The sequence below is a fragment of the Rhea pennata genome, chromosome 5, assembly GCF_028389875.1.
Source record: "Rhea pennata isolate bPtePen1 chromosome 5, bPtePen1.pri, whole genome shotgun sequence".
Lineage (NCBI taxonomy): Eukaryota > Metazoa > Chordata > Aves > Rheiformes > Rheidae > Rhea > Rhea pennata.
This window is the reverse complement of record NC_084667.1, coordinates 15,545,884-15,566,557: the sequence shown is the minus strand read 5'-3', so window position 1 is coordinate 15,566,557 and position 20,674 is coordinate 15,545,884. Positions and strand designations below refer to the sequence as shown.

The following is a 20,674-nucleotide window of genomic DNA, read 5'->3' as shown; positions in this document are numbered from 1 at the left end:
TGAGGTAGAAAAAGTTCCAAGTACAATTTGACATGGAAATAAAACTGTTGAACACTTATTGGCTGTAGGGAGCCAAGCACAGTGTGTGTTGGGAGGAAGGAAAACTGAAACTCCTATAACAATAGACTAATTGCAGTGTAGAAATGTACTTGAATAGTGTTCTGCTGGATGGAGTTGAACATAGTTACTGACTACTATGACCAAAAAGGTGTGAGGCTGTCAGCCAGTCTGTTCTGGGACATACTCGAAGCCATTCAGTATCTTACATAGTTTTTTTTTTCCCTTGTTTTCCAAAAGTTTTGGTAGCTGCTGTAGCTGCAAGGTATTGAAGGAGCCTGCTAATAAGTAACTGAAAGGTTTCTGTATGTACTAATGACTACATAAATGAGAGGAGCTGACTTACTATCTTAAATGCTTCCAGAAGCAGAGGCACTTTCCCCACCCCTCCTTTAATAGCAGTGTTAACTGAATTGTTTTCTAACTCTTGTTGCTGATTTTTCCTTAACCTATTCTACCATATTTTCTTATTTATGTTGAATAGATGGATTTCTGATAAATGGGTATCAGAAAAAATTGAGGGGTGGTGGAAAACATGTCTGAGCACATTTTGTTATAAAGATCACAACACTACTGCAAAATGCATACATACTAACTATAGACCCCTCTTTGTACTTGTCTGAGTTGGTGAGTTGTTCGCTTTTTGTGCAAATGGAAAATAAATAAGGGGCCTTGTTCTGTGAATGATGTCTCATGGATGGCAATTCTGTGGAGAGAAAAAATATTTCAAACAATTTAGGTATCAAGTGGAATAAGCTGACCTTTAAATAAGTCTGGGGCCTTAACCTAGTCACTGACACATTTCTACATGCCGTAACCTGTGGAGTGTATTAGTACAAAGCTGAGCATTTTCAGTAACTGCAGGGCCTTGCAGTGATGGTGACATTCAGGTTGTGTTCTTAAAATATTCCACTAGTTGTCTTGCAAAACAAAGCAGCATTTTCCTTTTCAGTACTTATTACATAATTGCATACACTTTAGCTCTTGCTGGGTGCTTTTGGTAATAAGGCAGCAGCAGTAAGGTGATGACTAAGACTTCCAGCATAACTCTGTACACAGAATCAGTGCAATGATTTTATCTTCTCCAGCAAAATACATTTTTATGGAATACAGTGAAGGTGAAACCTATTTTTTATTAGATACAGTTCAGGCAGAAGGGGGGTTGTAGTGCAATTCTTGCTTATGGGGAAAGAAAGCCTGTAAAGTACAGTGTGAATAATGATGGATGCTAAAAACATGATTTGTTTACTAGAAGCAGTTAATGAAACAGCCATAACTATTTGTGCTTCATAAAGTCTTACACAGGTTAAGAACTATAACATCTTTGAAAGCTCTTCTCTGTAACGTGCTGACAGCAAGACATATGACAACGTTTTGGATCTGCTTTGGTAGCAGAACTTCAGTGCACTAGCATAGAAAAAATGTTTCCAGAAGTAATCCTCTTACAAAGCAATAAGCTTCCTCACAAAGAGGAGCTGGCAACTTCAAAACACTCATTCTCTCTTTTTTTTTTTTTTCTTTTCTTTTTGGTTAGAGTTCTGACAAAGGAGAATGAGTAGTGTGTTAAAAGCTATAATGGTAAGAAATCTAAACCAGCCCCTGGGCAGGTTCATCAGTTCAATACCTATGTTCTCTACTTCAAGTTTATTTGATGTTGCCTTAGCTTAGCAGACTATGTAGAGAGGACAGTATGATCCATCTCCTTCATTGGTCTTGGTTTAAGTCTCTGAAGCAGGCGCTTCAGTCACTAACTCTTCTTTCCAGGGATACACAGGCTCATAATAACGATCAGGCAAACTTCTTCTTTGTAGCTGTAAACCGCTCCATGTACTGTAAAAGAAAAAGTTTTAAAACTCGGAAGTTAACGCAAAATTCATTACTACTGCAAGCAGCTAACCTTCTGCTCTCAGAGTCAGAAGTGCTCTACATCTAAAGCATTATTGACTGTTTGGCAGATACAACCATTAGAGCTTTAATTAAAAAGAAAAAAGACTTGTCTTAAAGCAAATTGCTTTAATTTAGATTGCTATTCCTGAAAATCCTCACACTGCTCACCTGAAGTGGTAAGGGTGAAATAAAATAAACAAAAAAGCGAACACTGCAGTGTGATAGAAAACATACATTATTTCTTTTTATCCTGCTTTTCTGTTCTGTCAAGGGATTTACTACTTTCACACCTACCCGTCGTCATTATCTACCCCTCATAAGATGCTGCTGGAAGAACACTGATCCTGAATCCTATAAGAAAGTTAATCTTTAAAGAATTCTTGAAGTTCTTTTCAGAGTATAGTTAAGAATCCAGTACTACTGACAACACCAGTAGAATATTCCTTTGTTCACCAGCATAGCTGCTCTCTTAGTATTCCAAAAAGGTACTAGGTAGGGAGTTTACAAGAGGCTTCTTTGTAAAAGAAAAATAAAAATTACACGAACCTTGTCGTAACCCTCCAGTTCTCTGAGTTTCTTGATTTCAAAGAGATTGCCTTCTACTGCTAGCAGTGAGATCTGAGAATCACTGAGGATACTCTGAGGAAGCATGCTGAGTTCTAGACAGTTTTCTTCTAAACGCAAGACTTTGAGCCGTGGACAGTGGGAGATCTGCACTGAGATCTGGGATATCTGATACAAATCAAAGTACAAAGGTGAAATAGGATTAGTGTTAGTGATCCGTGATTATTTAAAGTGGGGTGTGTTTCAGACTAATGTGGAACAATTATTGTTCTGTGAATATCAGCTACATTAACAGTAACTACTTAATGACAATAATACATAGATAACAACGGTCAAAAAAAGGAAGTAACTTTTTTTTTGTTCTTCCATGATGTCAGGCAACCTACATATCTGTTTAACTGATAAATCCTGAATTTAACTATAAAAAAAATAATTTAAACAGTTGTTGAGTAGGAACCTGATAGTCAAATCAGGCAGTTGAAGATATCATAGTATACAAATTTAGTAGTGATTTTCCCATTTCTGTTGCATCCAAGAGATGTTTCTTCTACCTATAAAGTTTTGATGGCCTCAGCTTAACTTCTGTGGACATACTAACTCCAAGACAAACAATCATGTCCTAAATCCACATGCCTATAACATCTTAGTTACCAGACCTGGTTCTGATTCAAATTGAGTTCAATAGCCTGCAATTCTCCCACAGTGTCAGGCACATTTTGGATCTGGTTTTTGGAAAGATCTACCACATCCAAGTGACGAAGAGCACACAGTTGTGTGGGCACAGTCCGAAGTTGGTTTCCAGAAAGGCTGAGGGTTTTGAGAGCCGAAAGTTGTCCAAACGCAGCCGGTAGCTGCCTCAAGTGATTGCCATTCAAGTGCAGTGTTTCCAGTTTTTTCAGTTTACACAGCTCTTCAGGTAAAGCAGCTAGAAATAAATCACAGAATAAAAGAAATTACCTATACAAAGAACAGTAAACATTTGTATCCATTTAAGTGAAATAAGCTTCTGCATGGAAAATACAGCGTTACAGGACAGTAATTTCTCACAGAAACGCTCTAGGTTTTTCAATGAAGGCAAAGGTTCCTGCACACCAAACTTAAACCCACTGATAATAGCTGCTTTTTAACCATGTTCCATAAATACGTTAGATCCACAGACAGGGTGGGCCTTCAAACTACAGGCTGAAAGCACTACTCTGACCTGAGAGGATTTTAGACTATCAGTTACGTTCTTTACTAACCGCTTCGCCAATGTATCCCATAACATTTTAAGTTATCATTCAGTTCACAGCTTCAGATGTTTGTTGCAGCCCTTCAAAGTTACTATTCAACTTACTCAAAATTAAGTTCTCAGATAATTCATACCATATCATACCAGCAGATAAGCCTCACTGGGTACAGTCTGCTAGGGTTCATTCAACCCTCATTCTGTCTACACTCTTTTATAACCTGTAGCTCTCCTGAACTGCACTACAGAAACAAAAAGGTTTATAAATCATGTTTGTTAAAAAGGAAAGAAAAAGCACATTGTGCACAATTATACACACAAAAATACAGTCAGTTTCTTCAGCTCAACCTCAAACCTAATACAGCGGCAAAAATTTTATTAGTCATCCAAAAGACAGCATCTCTCGGAGCTCATGGTTTCCTGAATTTCACTGAACTTCCAAAGGACATGCACAATACAAACAGTAAGACCACTGAATGGACAGCAATACTTTTCTACAGATCATTTTCATTACCTGTTTTCTGTGCAAGGACTAAACCATCTGAAGCTGTTAAACTTCCAGAGCAGACAAGTCACAGCACAGAAACCATATGGTTTTAAGTACTTACATGTCATTATAAAATTGATAATATAACTAAGTTGGCAACTAGTGCTGAAGAATTCAAGGTTGGTTTGTTTGTTTTCCCCCCGTACATGAATTCCAAAGATTTCAGCTTAGGTGACTAAAATTCCCATTTACTTCCAGTGATAGTTAAATCACTAAATTTAGTTTCTGATCAGAAAAGTCATCTTATTATTTTTAAAACCTCTGGAGATATTAATTAGCAGGCATACTCAGTTTGTTGTTGTTTAGAACAAGGCTCTTCAGAAAGGAAAATTTTCCTATCAGTGGCGGTAAGATCTCCATTTTATTGTTTGACAAGTCTATTGTCCTTAGGTTGCTTGTTAACTTCTGCAGATCTTCAGGAAACTAGTGGAGGGAAAAAGATACTGCATTAAAATAGTTGCCACAACTTCAAATGTTCAAGGCACACAGCTCCAAAATTTCAACTGATATATGAATTGGCCTACCCAATGTCCAATCATCACAGTATGCAATTAAGTCAACAAATACATATTTTAAAAAGACATTTTTCATCCAATTATTAATGGTGAAATAGAAGAAAAAGAAATATAAGGGGGAGAGTGTAACATCTAGGAAGAGTAGCTTTTACTCCAAAGAATTTAAATTAAAAAGGGAAAAGAAAGTATACATGTTTTAGTTCTCCTGTGTGTTACTCTTAAACATGCCTATTAAAATCCTCTACAGCTAGCTAACTACTTCCCTATGTTTTAGCACAGTAGGATTGGGAGAAAAGTCTTCCAATTTTCCCTTTTTAAATAATTATGTAAACCACTTCCCTAATTCTTGTCTACTAACTCGCCTACTCCATGAACCTCCAAATCTTACCTCTGTAATCTGCATTTCATATTGATTTGCCCAAAAAAAAATTTTGACAATGATCATCAGCAAGTCCTAGTCAACAGATCAGTGGGTTTGATTCTCCCTTAGTCTGGCAGAGGAAAAAAAAAAGGGAGAAGGCAGACTACTGGAAAGAGATACTTTAGAAAAAGCATGGAATTGCATTTGAGCTATTTTGGCTATCCTTTGAATTGCTACTAGACCTTCAGGTCCAGTAAATTTCGCATTTTTCTATGATTGAGTCAAAGTCAAGGCAATTTCCCATATCTTTAAACTTGGATACTTGCAGCCATATGAACAGCTTGTGTAGACTATCCATATGACTATGATTAAACACAGCATAGGTATTTAAATGCCACAAACTGTAAATCCTGTAATGCCACAAATTGTGGAGTATCTTTCTAAGTAACAATACAGCTAAAAAAAAATTACTTCTTTTTCCAGTCTATTTACAATTTTCTGAGTTGAGCCATTTTTAAAAAGCACAACAAAAGCATAGTAACTAACAAGCATACTTCTTGAGCAGAAATTCATACTAAAGCATAAGAACGGAAGCAAGCAGATGTCATTACAGACAAATCCTCAGTTAGAAGACAGGGCAAGCAAAAATCTGATCTGCAAAAAGGAGACCATAAATTGCTGGAAACAGAGACATTTATAAGAAATGCATGCATACAGCACATCATAAGAATGAGATGGGGATCCTTCTCCAAAAGCGTCAGTAACGTACACAAACAGCCACGTTTACACCACAGTTCTATTACCTCTGTAAGTCCCTTTCCTGTTAGCTGAAAAACACCAGTTTTCTGTGCTGTCTCCAAGTGGGCTTTCAATGCACTATTTCCCATCCTGACAGTTCTTTGTCAAGTATACAGAATTTGATCAACAGTCTCAGCCACGCTCTCTCAGTTATTCTGCACTGGATGACAGCAGTCCAAATTCTGTTATAAAAGTAGATGTAAAGAGTAATTTTGCATGCAGCGTCTTCAATATTATGAGCACCTAGACGTACCGAACAGCGTATGCAATGTTTCAGTAATGCATTTTCATCTCCCAAATAACCGAAGTCTAAAATTTACTCAGATTAATCTAGCCTATTAAGATGCCTTCATTATAGCAATCTGGATACTGAATTAATGCAACAAATTATCATTAAAGCTAAGGGGAAAACTGCAGACTTTCTCTGTTTCTCCCCTTTCACAGACCAGTAGCACAAGGCAATCACGGACCCTCTAAATTACCTGAATGAGTCCATAAGCACAGAGCTTTTAATACTATACTTTTAATACTATACTTTTAATACTATACTTTTTTTTGCTTTTTTTTTTTTTTTGGGGGGGGGGGGGGAGAGGGGGGGACACTTGACTCCTCCGCTCTGATTCGAGACGCAGATATCCGGCGCCTGCCGCTCCTGCAGTTTAATCCCCAGAACAAACCGCGCTGAGCTGCAGCCCAAGGGATTAGCGCCCGCCAGGTCCGCAGCGGGCAGCCGGGACACAGGGAACGCCAGCGGCCCGAGGCAACAAGCGCTCCCTGCCGCGAAGGCCGAAAGGCAGCCAACGGGACCCCGGGGGCGCCGCGCCGGGCCGGGCCGGGCCGCGGCCCCCGGCCCGCCCCGGCCGCCCGCGACTGCCGCGCCCGCCTCGGCCCAGCCGCACCGACGCCGGCGGGCGGGCGGCTCCCTCCCGCCTTCCCGGCTCCGCGCCCACCTGCAGAGACGCCGCGGCGCTGCCCGGCGCTGCCCGGCGCGGCCCCGGCCCCGGCCCCGGCCCCGGCCCCGGCCCCGGCCCGCAGGCGGCGGCGCCACCCGGCAGCGCCCGCCCCGCCGCGCCGCGCCGCCGGGCCGCCCCCGAAAGCGGAAGCGGAAGCTCGCCGGCCGCCGTCCCCGCCACTCCCAACATGGCGCAGAGGCCGAGGGCGCACAAGCTGCCCGCGGCTCGGGCTTCCCGGGCGCCCGACGCGGCGGCGCGTTGCGCCCCTGCCCTGACCGCAGCAACAGCGGCCGGCGGCGCCGTCGCGCGGGCGGCGCCGTCGCAGGCGCGCTCGGCCCTGGCGCTCCCGCGGCGCCGGAGCCTGGAGGCCGCGGCCGCTACGGCCTCCCCCAGCGCCTGGGACGCGCGGGGGCCCACGGCGGCGGCGGCCGTGCTGGCGCGGTGCCTGGCGGCGGGCGCCGTGAGCCAGGTACGGGCAGGGCCCGGGCGGCGCGATTGCCCAAAGCACCAGCCCCTCGGAGCGGGAAACAGGGGAAACGCGGGGCCCCGGGGACAACAGGGGAAAGAGTGACTGAAATCCAGCTGCAGCCGCGCTTTGGAGAGGCTTGGGCTCGGTGCGGAGTCGAAGTTTGCGCTTCCTTTGTACTGCTCCCTCAGGCACTTGCTCTTCAGTGCTTTTCAATGTAAAAGGTTTTCCTTTTAATGCTGGACCTCGCTGCATTTTGGATAGTGGTATTATCGGGAATAACTGTGCCTTTGAGGCTATGCTTTTCTGGGTTGCACGAGTCTTTTGGTGCTCTCTCTGCATTCTGGTGACATGCAAAAGCCTCTCAGAGTGCTCTGAAAGTCTTCCATGCAGTTTTGGTTTTACTCACGTTTATTTCCCCAGGCTAGTGCATATATTTTATGAGATGCTCTGAAAAAAATTAATATATTGCTTAGTGAAATTGATTGGCTTTAAATAGTCTCAAGTTGCTGATAAATCTTGAGATTTTGCCCAATACCTTCTTGCTGCTGTCTGCACTTTTCCCTACTGTTTTCCTTTCACAGGAGACTTTGGATTTAACCTCTACAAAAGCCCCATGCTTTGTGAAGTTCTCAGAGATGGAGCAAATCGCAAACATTCAAGCTGAAATCAATCAGGTACAGCCTCTACTGTTGTTCGTACATTTTCAGCACCTCATACATTGAGGTAGTATGTGTCACCAGATGAGGTGACCTATAAAATATGCAATTGCTTCACATTTTTAACAGTTAATTGTTTAATAGTTGGCAATTTTTCCCCATGGACTGAGTTGTTACAAAGAAAAGAACAAAATAATAAAATAAAAGTTTTCAGCATAATTGAAAAGACAGCAGTTTGCGTCTTTGGCCGCAATGGGACTTTTAAAGCTTTCTGAAGAAACTGAGAAACAAATAAGAGTTTGTAACTGACTTTGCAGAAAAAGGTGTTTCTTTATAGGCAACTGAACTGAACTGAACTTATAGGCAACTTTGTTAGCAAGAGCTAATCTCAGTCATTTCCTACTGTCTTCGTTAGCTGTTGGGCTATATTTTATGACGATGTATCCTGAGCATTTGCTGGGTAGTGTGAAAACTGTGCCTATTAATTTATACCATTCAGGCTCCAGCAGCTACAAAGCCTTACTGCAAAGCGGTGTGACAAATTGCCCATTTACTTTTTTGGAGAACAGGCTAGACAGCTGGCATCATCCTGTTCTACTGTCAGAAGGAACAGTTTTCAGCAGTGAGTAGCATGGCTATGTAAGCTCCTTTCCTGGAGGTTTTCATGCACGGAAGAGACTCTGCCAGTGATGAAGGAAAGCAATTGTTCCCTGTGTATCCTAAAAGACTGATGTTATCCTCTTCTGTTTTTTCCTCAGTCTCTTCCTGTCTAGCCTGAAGAATCACAACTTTTTCAGCCATTCCTTATAGTTGTGTTTTTCTGAGCAGCTTATTATTTTTCTTGTCTTATAAAAGCACACAGGAAGGGGAAACACCTGCTCAGCAGTTCTAAACGGGTTTTACTGTCATGTCACAGCTCTGTTCATCTGTCCTCCAGTAACATTCACTTTAGGCCTCTCTTTAATTTACTCTTTTTTTCTTGGTACTTTTCTTGCTTATTGCATTTGATCAGAAATGCAAGAACATTTTTTTTGGGGGGGGTCTCCTTCTGAAGCATCTTTTTTGGTTAATAGTATGAATCACAGAAAGGTATCTGCTGCTCTTGCACCGGTTTATCACTGAAAAGAATTAAAGCTAAGAGGTTCATGTGAGATAGCTTATTCCTCGGCTTAAAAAAAAACAAGCAAACAAAACATAACTTCTAGCAGAAGGAGGAGACTTCCTCTATTATTGTTGTTGTTGTTGTTACTGTTTTTCTTTGCACGATATAGACAGTGAAACTGCTTTGTGGGTGATAAAAGCTTCCGTATTTTAAGAATAAGTTGCCTGAACTGTCTTTTCCAGCACAAATTCCCAATAAATCACCAAACTGATTTTTACAAGTCTTTTTCTCTTGACCAAAAAAACCCTCAACAGTGAAAACAACACACAAGTGCCTTGGTCTCTCCCTTGGTATCTCAGTCTGTTAATTAAAAAAAGACATTTTCATTTGATTTTATTACTGTTGTAGAAAAAATTGGAAACAGAAATCCTACAATTGGAGAAGGAGACAGCAGACATTGCTCACCCTTTTTACATAAGTAAGTGCTGTTATACATCAGAAAAAAAACATAAATGTTAAATGACTTCATCAGCAGGTTAATGTTTCATCCAAGTACCTTACACTTCTAGAAATTATTGGGTAGTTTATTAGAGGTGGCAGATGCTTAATTAGCCCCTAAGGAACATGCACCTTCTGCTGTGATAGTAGAAGCTGTGTGTGTGTAATTGTGTGTGTCCTCTTGTCCCCACGGTCAGTTGAACATCAGGATTCTGAGATCATCAGTATAATCTATTTTGCTTCCCTCGGCCGGTGTGCTGCTGCTTTGCTTTTCCAGCAACCTGACAGGTGTATTTTTGCTTCATCTGTAATGTCCCTAGACTGCTTGAATTTTCATCTTAGTGATTTGGGAGCAGTGTATGGGTTTATTTCTTCAGTATTTCTCCCATGCTTATACCACTACAACTTGATGGATGCTTTAGTTTGCTAATGCTTTGTTATGCTACTGACATAAATTGTAATACTTCAGTTCTGTAATACAGATTAAGAAGTGGATTTCTTCCCTTAAAGACATTTTACTTAGAACTACAGATAATTTAAAACACCAAAGCTATATATCTAAAATGTAGATATGGCTTTCTTCAAAATATAGTCTCATGTTGCGTCTTGTACAATCTAACACAAGTCACTCTGTCTCTTTCTTGAGTGTAAACTGTCTTGTGCAGTGTATCAGAATTTTTCTTTGTACCTTTCTCCAGGATAAATTTTGCTAGCCTTTTAGCAGGCCAATAGTTTCAACTTTGTAATTTTATTTTATAGGCAAAAAGTGCCAGATCTTTCAAGATATGAACAAACACTTGGAAGCAGTGCTGAAAGAGAAAAGGACTCTCAGACAAAGGTTAATGAAGCCCAGATGTCAAGAGAACCTGCCTATTGAGGCTCCTTTCCACAAGTAGGTATATAGAAAATACTTGTTTTGTGTAGGCATGAATCCAAATAAATTTGAACTCAGAGGCAATAAAAGTTACATGCTGTCATTCATCTTTGCATTGAGAAAAGGAGAAATAAAAATAATTAATGGAACCTCAGCTAAAAATGAATAGTTCACTCATTGGCTACATTTATAGAAAGATATTGGTAAGTCTTTAAATGAATATTTGCATAGGGTGATTTGGTCTTGTCTTCTGAAGATTTCACAAGATTCATATTTTATGTTTTTAGAGATGTATTAAATGCTTGATTCATTATGCCTCTCCATAAGCAGGCAGTGTTATGTTTGCCATCTTGCTTTTACTGTGACTTGCTTAGAACACGTGTGGATGATTCTCATAGATGCATAGTATGTTTTAAAAATACGGTCTTTCTTGTTGAGGTTATTAAAGAAGTGTATGTTTACTTCTGTAATTCCTGTGTAATTATTGCTGAGAATAATCGAAGAATTGTAATAGTTGAGAAATCAGTTAGATCTTCAGGGACTCATAAAACTGCAGGAGAGGATTAAGAAAGCCCACAGGGAAAGTAATAAGAGCTGCAAAGTGTTAGATCTTTCTTTGTTTTGCACAGCTTTTGAGTAGGCCGGTTCATTCTTGACTACAGGTATGTAGTAGAGTTGTTGGCAGAGGCTGTGATTTTCATTGAGAAGCTTGAAAGCCATTTGCAGACCGTAAGAAGCATCCCTCAGATACCCAGCGTCGTGAAGAGTATGGTGAGTAGCAAAACAACTGAGCTTTCTGTGTCTTCTAGCATTAAGAACTCGATGCTGTTTGATTGCGTCAGTTAGTTTTGTGTCTTGCTAGTATGACAGGATACACAGGGATGAAATGCATCTCTCTCCTTTTTCAGGACACTGCTTTGACAAAAACAGAGGTGCTAGTGACAGAGTTGGAGGAACTGACGGAGCAAATACTGAAGTGGAGGGAACTGCAAAAAGGAGTGCATTCTGACAGCATCTACAACGCAGTTGAACTGGACTTAAGCTTTTCTTTAACCTGACAAATCATTTCTCTCTGCAGATAGGATGGCCATTCAAAGAACTACCCTTTAACAGTCTTCTGTGAAAACTACAATATGATTGCCTTAATCCAACAGGGACTTTATAGCTAGTTATTTCTGTGATCTTAGATGATATTGGAACAGTTAACAGTTCTCAGCTATAAAGAAATAAATGCAGTTGGACAATGAGCAATACTTCACGCAAAGACAAACTAGGGAGAAGACCGTCAGAGAGTTCCTTTTTGAAATAGTCAGGCGGTGTTGTCTTAGAGCCTGTATCTTCGATGAATGGGCTTTTTTGATACTGGTCATGCATTTGCTATAAGGTCTACATTTGGTTTGGTAAGTGCTATATTTTATATGTCACAGTAAAACTTAAATAAATGCATTAGATTATTAAGATTCTTTATATTTTGTTATGAAATCCAATAATTAAAAGAACAATACAAAGTTGATATGGAAACAGCCTGGAACCTAAGAGTTCCAACTACCACCGATGAGTGAAACTGGAAGACTGCACTGGAAGCAGTAGAAACAAGGAATCTAAGTAGTTTTAAGTTAGCCTGTATTATAACTATGATGTGGTTGTTTGAAAAAGCCCCTGTTCGGGGGGGAGAGGAAGGAGCGATGACTCTGTCATATATTTATGGAAATTTTCTGCTAACTTGTTATCTGCATTTCTATGCAGATAGTAATAAATATATTCTTCAGTCTCTCCTTTTCTATTGCTTGTCCTATCTTCAATGCCTGCCTTAGAATAAAACTCATGTTCCACAGGTATGACTGACAACTTAGCAAAAATGTTGATTGTTCCAGTTTGTAGCCTTAATAACTTGTCTGTCATTAAAAGATTAATTTGTAAAACATCACTGGCAGGATATCGATAAACCAGGATAGCTGGTTGATTGGGAGATATCAAGTTTTATACTTGGCCATGGTGTGGACAAGTGGTGATAGACTGACAGCTTCAGGACACGGGCAGACTGGAACTGATGCAGATATATTCCTTTCTGTTGCTGCATAGATCAGATCCTTTGTCTTCTGAATTTTTATGCTCAACTTCTTGATTTCTAGTTTTAAAAAATAGCCCATTTGTTTTTTGAAGGTAACCACTAGGTGGCTCAGTAGCCCAGAGATTTCACTGTAGTTCATCTGAACATATGTACATACATCATAGTGTACAGATGTGTCCACATCTGTACATCATTGCACACACAGCATTTTACAGATGAGAAACTTAAAGTAGAATTAAGGAAGAAATACTTGATTCTTTGTTGAGCACAGTGTGATGCAAGTTACTTGTAGTTGGTCTGCCTTAAATATTTGAAATTTACTGAGAATGCTATTACTAATCATTGTAAAATGTATCATTCTTTTGGTTGTGATGTCAAGGCATCAAGGCCTAACTGTTCTCTACTGTAGTATGTAAGGGCAACTGATTTTCCTCTTGGCTTCTGTTGAGAAAAGAAGCTAGAAATGACTTGGATTAAGGCAAGTAAAATGTTAGTAGATAGGCTCTAAGAATATAAACTGGAGTTTGGCTCCTGTAAATTTTGATGAGACCTTTTTGTGAACACCTGTTATATATCATTGCAGGATTTGAATCTGAAGTCTTGTATGACTGTCATTGCGGATGTGGAGAGGAAAATCTTCCACAAAATTGCAGAGAAGCTGTGACGTTTTTTTAAAAAACTAAAAAATGTTTGCACATTCTTTGATACAGAAAGCAACAGAACCCAGACTTCTGGAATCATGGTCCTGCACCTCAATCACAAGGTTAACCACTCTCTCTCAGATTATTTTATAGTAGTGCTTTAGGTGGCTAAATAAAAGCTGTTGTAATTTAATGCTTCTGGAAGTAAAGTGAAAACATTTCTAGTTATTTTGTTCATTTTTAGTTAGTTTGTTTCTGTTTCAAGGACTTACAATTAACAAATATATATTTTTGCCATATCCAAAGAGTTAAGGTTTTTTGTTTTGGTTTGCTTTACGCCATTCATTATTGGAGAGTTGACTTGGGAGATAATAGAGTTTGGCCAATATTATTTGCCATGCTAATTTATTTTTATAGTATGATTAAAGGAGTAAGAATAGTGAAGGAAGCAGTGATTCTAGTATTGCTGTTGTGGGTCATGAATTGGGGAAAAACATTGAATCTGCAGGATCTATACCATAGTCACACTGGAAGTTTTGTGTATTGGTGAGGTCTTTTTCACTGAGACTCAATGTGTCTGGAGCTTAAGGCAAACAGTTTAATGAGGAGAACTTCATACTTAAACTACAAATAAACAGGATAATTAAATGGTAATGTGTGTGTATAACTTGTTTAAAATGGACGAAAAGGCATTCCTATACCACGTTATTAAAAAAAAAAAAAAAAAAAAAAAAGGAAAGAAAGAAAACTTCTGGAATTGAGAATGCAAATACAATGTTAATTAGGAAACTTAGCACAAAGCTTCTAGTATTTTGAAATGCAAACCCAGAAAAAGTCCATAAAAAGTGAGTGACAACATTGGCAGGAAACAAACAGGAATTGTGTCCCGAGCCTGCTGTCCTGTGGGTGGGGGTGACTAACGCTGCCTGCTTTCATATCTCCGCAGTGGTGGTGGTGGTGGTCGAGAGAGACAATACTCTGAACCATTTTTTTTCAAGTTTCAGTGATTTTATTTTATTCAACGTGCCCAATCCTTATCAATACAACAGCTTGAAACTGAGTAAAATAGAAGTTCTCGGGAGGTTTCAAAAGCTGATTTTACACAATAAATATAACCTGCAGGAGTTTTAAAAGTAATTTAAAGCAGTCGCATGCTTAGCTTCCCTTTAGCATTAGAAAGGGATACTCGACCTTCCTGGGCTTCCCGTCGCTTTGGCTGAAGGCAGCGTGCTTTGCCGTTTCAGACCCGCTGGTCTCCGGAGTGCTGCACGCTGCCAGGAGGAAGAGACGTGAGCGGGGGCGCTTCGGGCTACGCGAGCAGCGGTAGTTCCGCGGCGGCGGCTCGTCCGCGGCACTGCCGGCGGCCGGCGCTGCGCGGGGCACCCCGCAGGCAGCCGCCACGGGCAGTGCCGCGCTGCTGCCGCGGAAGCCGGCGCAGGGGCGTCGCTGGCGGCTGGAAGCCCGACGGCTGCGCGGCCGCCGAGTCCCCGCCGGCTGCGGGGGCGGCGCTCGCCGCCTGCGGGCCGCGCCGGGGGCCGGGCCGGGCCGAGCCGGGCCGGGCCCTCCCCGGCGGGGCGGAGCGGGGCGCGGCGGGGCGGCTCCTCCCCGGGCGCTGGGCCGCCGCGCCCGGGGCGCGATGCGGGGCCGGGGCGCCGGCGGCCGCCGCTGCTGCTGCTGCTGCTGCTGCCCGGGCTGCCGGGCGTGAGCCGAGCGCCATGGCCAACGTGAAGGTGGCCGTGCGGGTCCGGCCGCTGAGCAAAAGGTGCGGCGGGACGCGGGGCCGGGGCCGGGGCCGGGGCCGGGCCGGGCGGGGCGGGGAGGGGCGCAGCTCGCCCCGGCGGGGCCGCCGCCGCCGCGGGCGGCTTCCTCGGGGGCGAGGAGGAGAAAGCGGGAGCTGCAGAGCTTGAAATACGGCACCGGGAGTGGCAGGATCGGTCCTGCCGGCTCGCTGAGGAGCTTGGAAAGTCTTAACAAACAAACAAAAAAAAAATCGCTGCCGGTGCTGCTCGCTCGGCCGCCGCGTTCCCGAGCGCCCTGCGCAGGCCGGCGCCGCCAGCCGGGGCGATCTCCCCTTGCGTCGTCGCTGGGTTTGCCAGCGGACGCGGGAGCCGGATATTCGCGTTGCCGCTCGGCTCTGCCCCTGCCCCGCTTGCTCGTCTCCGGCAAGGCTCCGCAAAGCAGCTAACGCGGTGAAAGGCAGCTCCCGCACACAGGAGGACGCGCCGCGGCCCTGCTGTAACGCGTACACCTTGCGGGCTGGAGATCTGCGGAGGAAAAGGCCGGGAGCGAGCAAGCAGCGAAAACTTCCGTGCCTTATAAGTTACTCCTCCTGTTAAAGAAATGCTATAGCACTTAAAGCCGAAGTGATTTGAGAAGTGCTGTGAGCTCTTTCTGCAGGGGCCGGGCTTTGGCGTGTTGCTGCCTTTCTTTTTAACGTGACTCCCTCATGTAGTCTTCTGACTGCGCTGACTTCTGTGATAAATAACCCTTTCAAGCAGCAGATAAGTTGCACCTTCTGCTCATTCTGGATGTCATCTCCAGACATATGGAGGAAAAGAAGGTGATCAGGAGTAGCCAGCATGGATTCACCAAGGGGAAATCCTGCTTAACCAATCTGAGAGCCTTCTACGATGGAGTGACTGGCTGGGTAGCTGAGGGAAGAGCAGTGGACGTTGTGTACCTTGACTTCAGCAAGGCTTTTGACACTGTCTCCCATAACATCCTCCTAGATAAGCTCAGGAAATGTGGGTTAGATGAGTGGACAGTGAGGTGGACTGAGAACTGGCTAAAAGGCAGAGCTCAGAGGGTCATCATCAGTGGCGTGGAGTCCAGTTGGAGGCCTGTGGCTAGTGATGTCCCCCAGGGCTTAGTACTGGGTCCCATCCTGTTCAACTTCTCCATCAGTGACCTGGCTGAGGGGACAGAGTGCCTCCTCAGCAAGTTTGCTGATGCTACCAAGCTGGGAGGAGTGGCTGACACACCAGAGGGCTGTGCTGCCATTCAGAGAGAGCTGGGCAGGCTGGAGAGCTGGGCGGAGAGGAACCTCCTGAGGTTCAACAAGGGCAAGTGCAGAGTCCTGCACCTAGGGAGGAATAACCCTAGGCACCAGGACAAGCTGGGGGCTGACCTTCTGGAGAGCAGCTCTGCAGAGAAGGACCTGGGAGTGCTGGTGGATGACAAGTTGACCATGAGCCAGCAATGTGCCCTTGTGGCCAAGAAGGCCAATGGTATCCTGGGGTGTATTGGGAAGAGTGTTGCCAGCAGCTCAAGGGAGGTGATCCTGCCTCTCTACTCAGCCCTGGGGAGGCCTCATCTCGAGTGCTGTGTCCAGTTCTGGGCTCCCCAGTTCAAGAGAGACATGGAGCTATTGGAGAGAGACCAGCATAGGGCTACAAAGATGATCAGAGGGCTGGAGCACCTGCCTTGTGAGGAACAGCTGCGAGAGCTGGGCCTCTTCAGCCTGGGGAAGAGAAGACTGAGGGGGGGATCTGATCAATGTGTACAAGTACCTGAAGGGAGGGTGTCAAGGGGACGGGGACAAACTCTTTTCAGTTGTCCCGTGTGACAGGACAACAGGCAATGGGCAGAAATTGAAGCACAGGAAGTTCTGCCTGAACATGAGGGGGAATTTTTTCCCTGTGAGAGTGACGGAGCACTGGACCAGGTTGCCCAGAGAGGCTGTGGAGTCTCCTTCTCTGGAGCTCTTCAAGGCCCACCTGGATGCAACCCTGTCTAGCATGTTCTAGGTGACCCTGCTGAGCAGGGGAGTTGGACTAGATGATCTCCAAAGGTCCCTTCGAACCTTACTGATTCTGTGATTCTATGATCTTGAAGAATTGGGCAGCTTTAAAAAAAAAAAAGTCTAATCATTTAGCTAGAATACAGTAACGTATTTTGTACGTTTAAGTTATTGATGGATTTTGTTCAAGCTTTTGTAACTTTTATTTTAAACTCCATACCAGCTAAACAGTCAACAAAATCATTGTTCTATTTTAATGGTATTTGCAAGCAAGAAAAGATACCAGTGAGCGCTGCATAAAACAAAAAATAAAAATTACTAGTCTTAAATAATAGAAAAGGAAAAAGTGGAAAGTAATTTAGAAATTTTCAATATATTTTGGCTTTAACTCAAAACTGACTTCTAAAAAGTTCTATCCATAATTACATTAAAAAAACAGTTGTTCAGGTAATGTAAATCTGGTTATAACACAGCTCTGAATAAAACCCATTTTAATAGAGACTGGTATATTGTAAGAAGCGCTGTAGCATGGAAGTAAGCTAAGCTTAGCCCTTCATTACTTACTGTTGCTTTAGTGTTGGAGACATTCTTTGATTTTATTTTTTTCTGTATTTTTACAGTCGTTCTTAGCTTTAATTATTTGTTTGAAACTGGTTAAATAAATAGTCATTACTCTCTCCAGAATTACAAAGCAATACAAACATGCTAAGTATTAACATTCAATGACATCTTGGAATGATACTAAATTACTCAAACCACGGGACCCTTTTGTTTCAGTCTTGCAGAGCAGAGGCTGAAAGCATTGCAAAGTTTGACTTGGCAATGTGTTTTTCCGTGCAGCCTATGCCGTATTTGTTTCTCCTACAGCAGCGGTTGGCTGCCTGTGCAGCAGTGTGGTGGTCTTAGTCGGGTCTCTTGTGGACGCCAATTAAAATGAGCGTTGCTTAGCTGTCGGGGAAGCAGGGGCAAGGACTCGAGAGGCAGGGATGTGATCCTGCCTCTCAGCAGCGCCTCCCGTGTGAGGTACTTCGCACCACTTCTGTCTGCCCGCTGTTCCTTTCCTGATTAAACCTATGGCAGTGTAACTGGTGGGATGGGGATGCAGAGACCAGTCTTGTGGCAATAAGCTGTTTACTCCCTGTGCCGTGTTGCCACAGCTGAGGTCAGCAAAAGCTCTCAAGATGGATTATTACTATTTTTTTTAATGAAAGAAGTGATGGGATGTTCTCTCTGAGCATTCTGACCGGAGACATTGCTTTCTAGCCTTGCCCAAAACTGCCCAGTGTTCTTAGGCAAATGGCAAATACAGGAATGCTTAAAGTAACCTGTATAGAGATTGAAGGAATTACAGCTTTCCAAGGAGATGAAGGCCTCTTTCAATTCCCGTTTCATATACTACCTCCTTATCATGGTCATGTACACCTCTTACTCCCTCCATGCACACAAGCCGTGGTAGTCTGCAACAGGTACTCGTGTCGACAGAGCTCATAGGATCTCTTCCTGCAAAAAATTGTCAGTTTAATCGGGTTAAGATACTTTAACATTTACCAGACAAAAATAGTAAACTTTCATTTTAAAAGTTCCAAAATTTGAAAAGCTGTGAGCAAAGGCTAGAATCAGTTAGTTGGTCATTTCTGGACTATCCTAAAAGACTTTATTTGCTCATTGTTTTTGTTCATTCAGTTCACGATGGCAGATGAACTTTGGTTTTGCATTTTAAAATTTACAAATGGGAAGATCTTAATACAGGCGATCATAAAATCCTACTTTCTGCTTAAAGTAGCCATTTTTTATAAAACTGTATTAATTGCATCTGCTACTTGCTATTTAGCATGAGGCAAAGAGTGGCCTTTGTGTTCTCCGCTGTACAGGGCTCGTCACAACGCGTTCTTTGACAGAGAGCTCGTGTGCACCAAGAATCCTCGACAGATAAAAAGCAAGTGCGGTTAAAATAAAAAATGCAGGCTTTTTTTCTTTGCTTAAACTTTAAATAGCTTGTGGCGAGTGTTCTTCCTAATGCATCAGCCATTCTGCGTCAGATGAAAGTATTTTTCGTCACCGAAGCGTTACCCTGGGAGTAAACTGAATATTCCCTGCTGTGATGTTTTTAAAAATGACAAAAGCCACAACCCTTTATTTTACATTTACTAATCTCCACATTAAAAAAAAAATAAAGTTATAGTTAAGTGAGTACTTGTTCTGCATAAATACATTCCCCTTCAGAACAAAATAGGGAAGCTTAAATGGGTGGTGTAAATTGATGACAGCTGCAGATAATTTTCAAGCATTAAAAAGGAGCTGGGAACTGGTGAAATGTATTTATGGTTTATTGCCAGCCATTTAATGCTTGGGCTATTAAAAAAATGACTTTTGTACTGAAAGTGTAATGTTATTTTTGGCTGTTCGTTGGAAGCTATTGAGCAAGGGGGTAGTTAGGCGGAAGGGGAGCGCGGGTCCGGCCGCTCCGCCCCGCTGCTGGGGCGGCAGGGGGGCAGGCAGAGCGCGCCTGCCTCTCCGGCGGCGCCGCTTGCCACCGGGACCGCCGGCCTGGCAGGGCGGCAAGTTACCCGGCAGGAGCTTCGCCGCTCTGCCCAGGGCGCTCCTCATCCCTGGGCGGCCGACTTGGAGCTGGGGCGGACGTCTGCTTCCTACGGTAGCGTTTGCAGTCTTAGACGGACCCTTTGCTAGTTCTGCAGGGCGGCAGAGAGCTTTGCTAGTTTTTATGCCCTGCTGTCTTTAAAAACTTGTGTCCTTGGGGTAACGTGTGACAGCTCTGGCCCTCAGCTGGGGCAGCTGGTGGCTCTTGCCCTAGAGCTCAGCCGAGTGTTGCATGGGAGGAGAAAAAAAAACTTTAAAAACTTGATATTAGGACATGCAACTTGACCGTGACACTTTCTGGGAGCTGATGAGACTTTGCTGGGCTCACAAGTTTGGGAGCAGGACTCAGCGCAGGGCAGAGTGACTCTGCTGCAGAAAAGTTACTCTCTGTTTTCCAGTCACCTCTGAGGCCTGGGAAAGGCGAGACCGGCAAGGAAATCCCTATTTGAAAGGATCTATCCTGGTGTCTTCGTTAACTTACAGATGAAGCCTTGGCCCTCTGTGAACCTCACAGACACCTCAGCTAGGAGAGTCGCTAAGTGACCTCACCTGACAGCTGCCCTGCCGCTCGCTCTGCTTTTCCTCCGTGTCCCGGCTATGACTGGAAGGCCCTGGGGCCCGCGGGGTGTTTCCCCCGTGCCCTCACCAGCCCCTGCGCTCGTCCTCCGCGCCCCGGCAGCTCCGAGCAGCGGCGAAACGCCCCGGGAGTCCCGAGCGGCACCGTGCTCCCAGCTGGGCGCGCGTCCGCTCTCGCTCCTGTTTTGTGTCCTAGCTACTGTTAAGGTTCTCCTGAAATATTTTATTTTCTCTCTCTCTCATATTAGTTAAAAATTTCTTTTGCTTAGTCCCTTATTTGAACTTTCATGTAAATTGTACTATTGAGGTGGCTGCTCTTTTCTCTTAATTCCTATGCTTGACGCTCGCAGGTGGTTTTCATAAGCCACGTCTGAGTTTTCGTAAGGGCACTGCATCAGCAGCCTTTTGCGGACGTATTGCAGCTGTGCTCAGAAGGGAGCACATGGAGCAAGTTTTCTAACATTTTACAGTGGGCAGATGTTTCTGCTTGTTCTGAATGGCCAAATGCTTTGAGGGCCACCATAGCCCATTCCTTGGAAG

The 20,674-nt window shown here is 43.6% G+C and overlaps 3 protein-coding genes across 4 annotated transcripts in view; 2 read left to right on the top strand and 1 right to left on the bottom strand.

The window, feature by feature from the left end:
- Positions 1-1,118: 1,118 nt before the first annotated feature.
- Positions 1,119-6,973, bottom strand: LRRC57 (leucine rich repeat containing 57). 2 transcript variants are annotated; one of them, XM_062575922.1, is made up of 6 exons: positions 6,908-6,973; positions 5,963-6,139; positions 4,571-4,706; positions 3,165-3,433; positions 2,491-2,676; positions 1,119-1,887 (listed from the first exon to the last, which is right to left on the bottom strand). In XM_062575922.1, the coding sequence occupies exons 2-6, from the start codon at positions 6,044-6,046 to the stop codon at positions 1,846-1,848; spliced, it is 717 nt and encodes a 238-aa protein (XP_062431906.1). In that variant the 5' UTR covers positions 6,047-6,139; positions 6,908-6,973; the 3' UTR covers positions 1,119-1,845. The 2 variants fall into 2 exon arrangements, with proteins under 2 accessions (XP_062431906.1, XP_062431907.1); XM_062575923.1 differs by lacking the exon at positions 6,908-6,973 and adding an exon at positions 5,187-5,289 and having other exon boundaries at positions 5,963-6,053.
- A 124-nt stretch (positions 6,974-7,097) lies between these two features.
- On the top strand, positions 7,098-13,875 carry HAUS2 (HAUS augmin like complex subunit 2). Its single transcript, XM_062576257.1, has 6 exons — positions 7,098-7,379; positions 7,961-8,053; positions 9,546-9,615; positions 10,395-10,527; positions 11,172-11,280; positions 11,418-13,875. The coding sequence occupies exons 1-6, from the start codon at positions 7,098-7,100 to the stop codon at positions 11,565-11,567; spliced, it is 837 nt and encodes a 278-aa protein (XP_062432241.1). The 3' UTR covers positions 11,568-13,875.
- Positions 13,876-14,936: 1,061 nt separating this feature from the next.
- STARD9 (StAR related lipid transfer domain containing 9) overlaps positions 14,937-20,674 on the top strand; it is a 106,860-nt gene continuing 101,122 nt past the window's right edge. The window contains exon 1 of the mRNA XM_062576256.1: positions 14,937-14,983. Within this exon, the coding sequence (XP_062432240.1) occupies positions 14,937-14,983 (47 nt within the window). The remainder of the gene's footprint in view (positions 14,984-20,674) is intronic.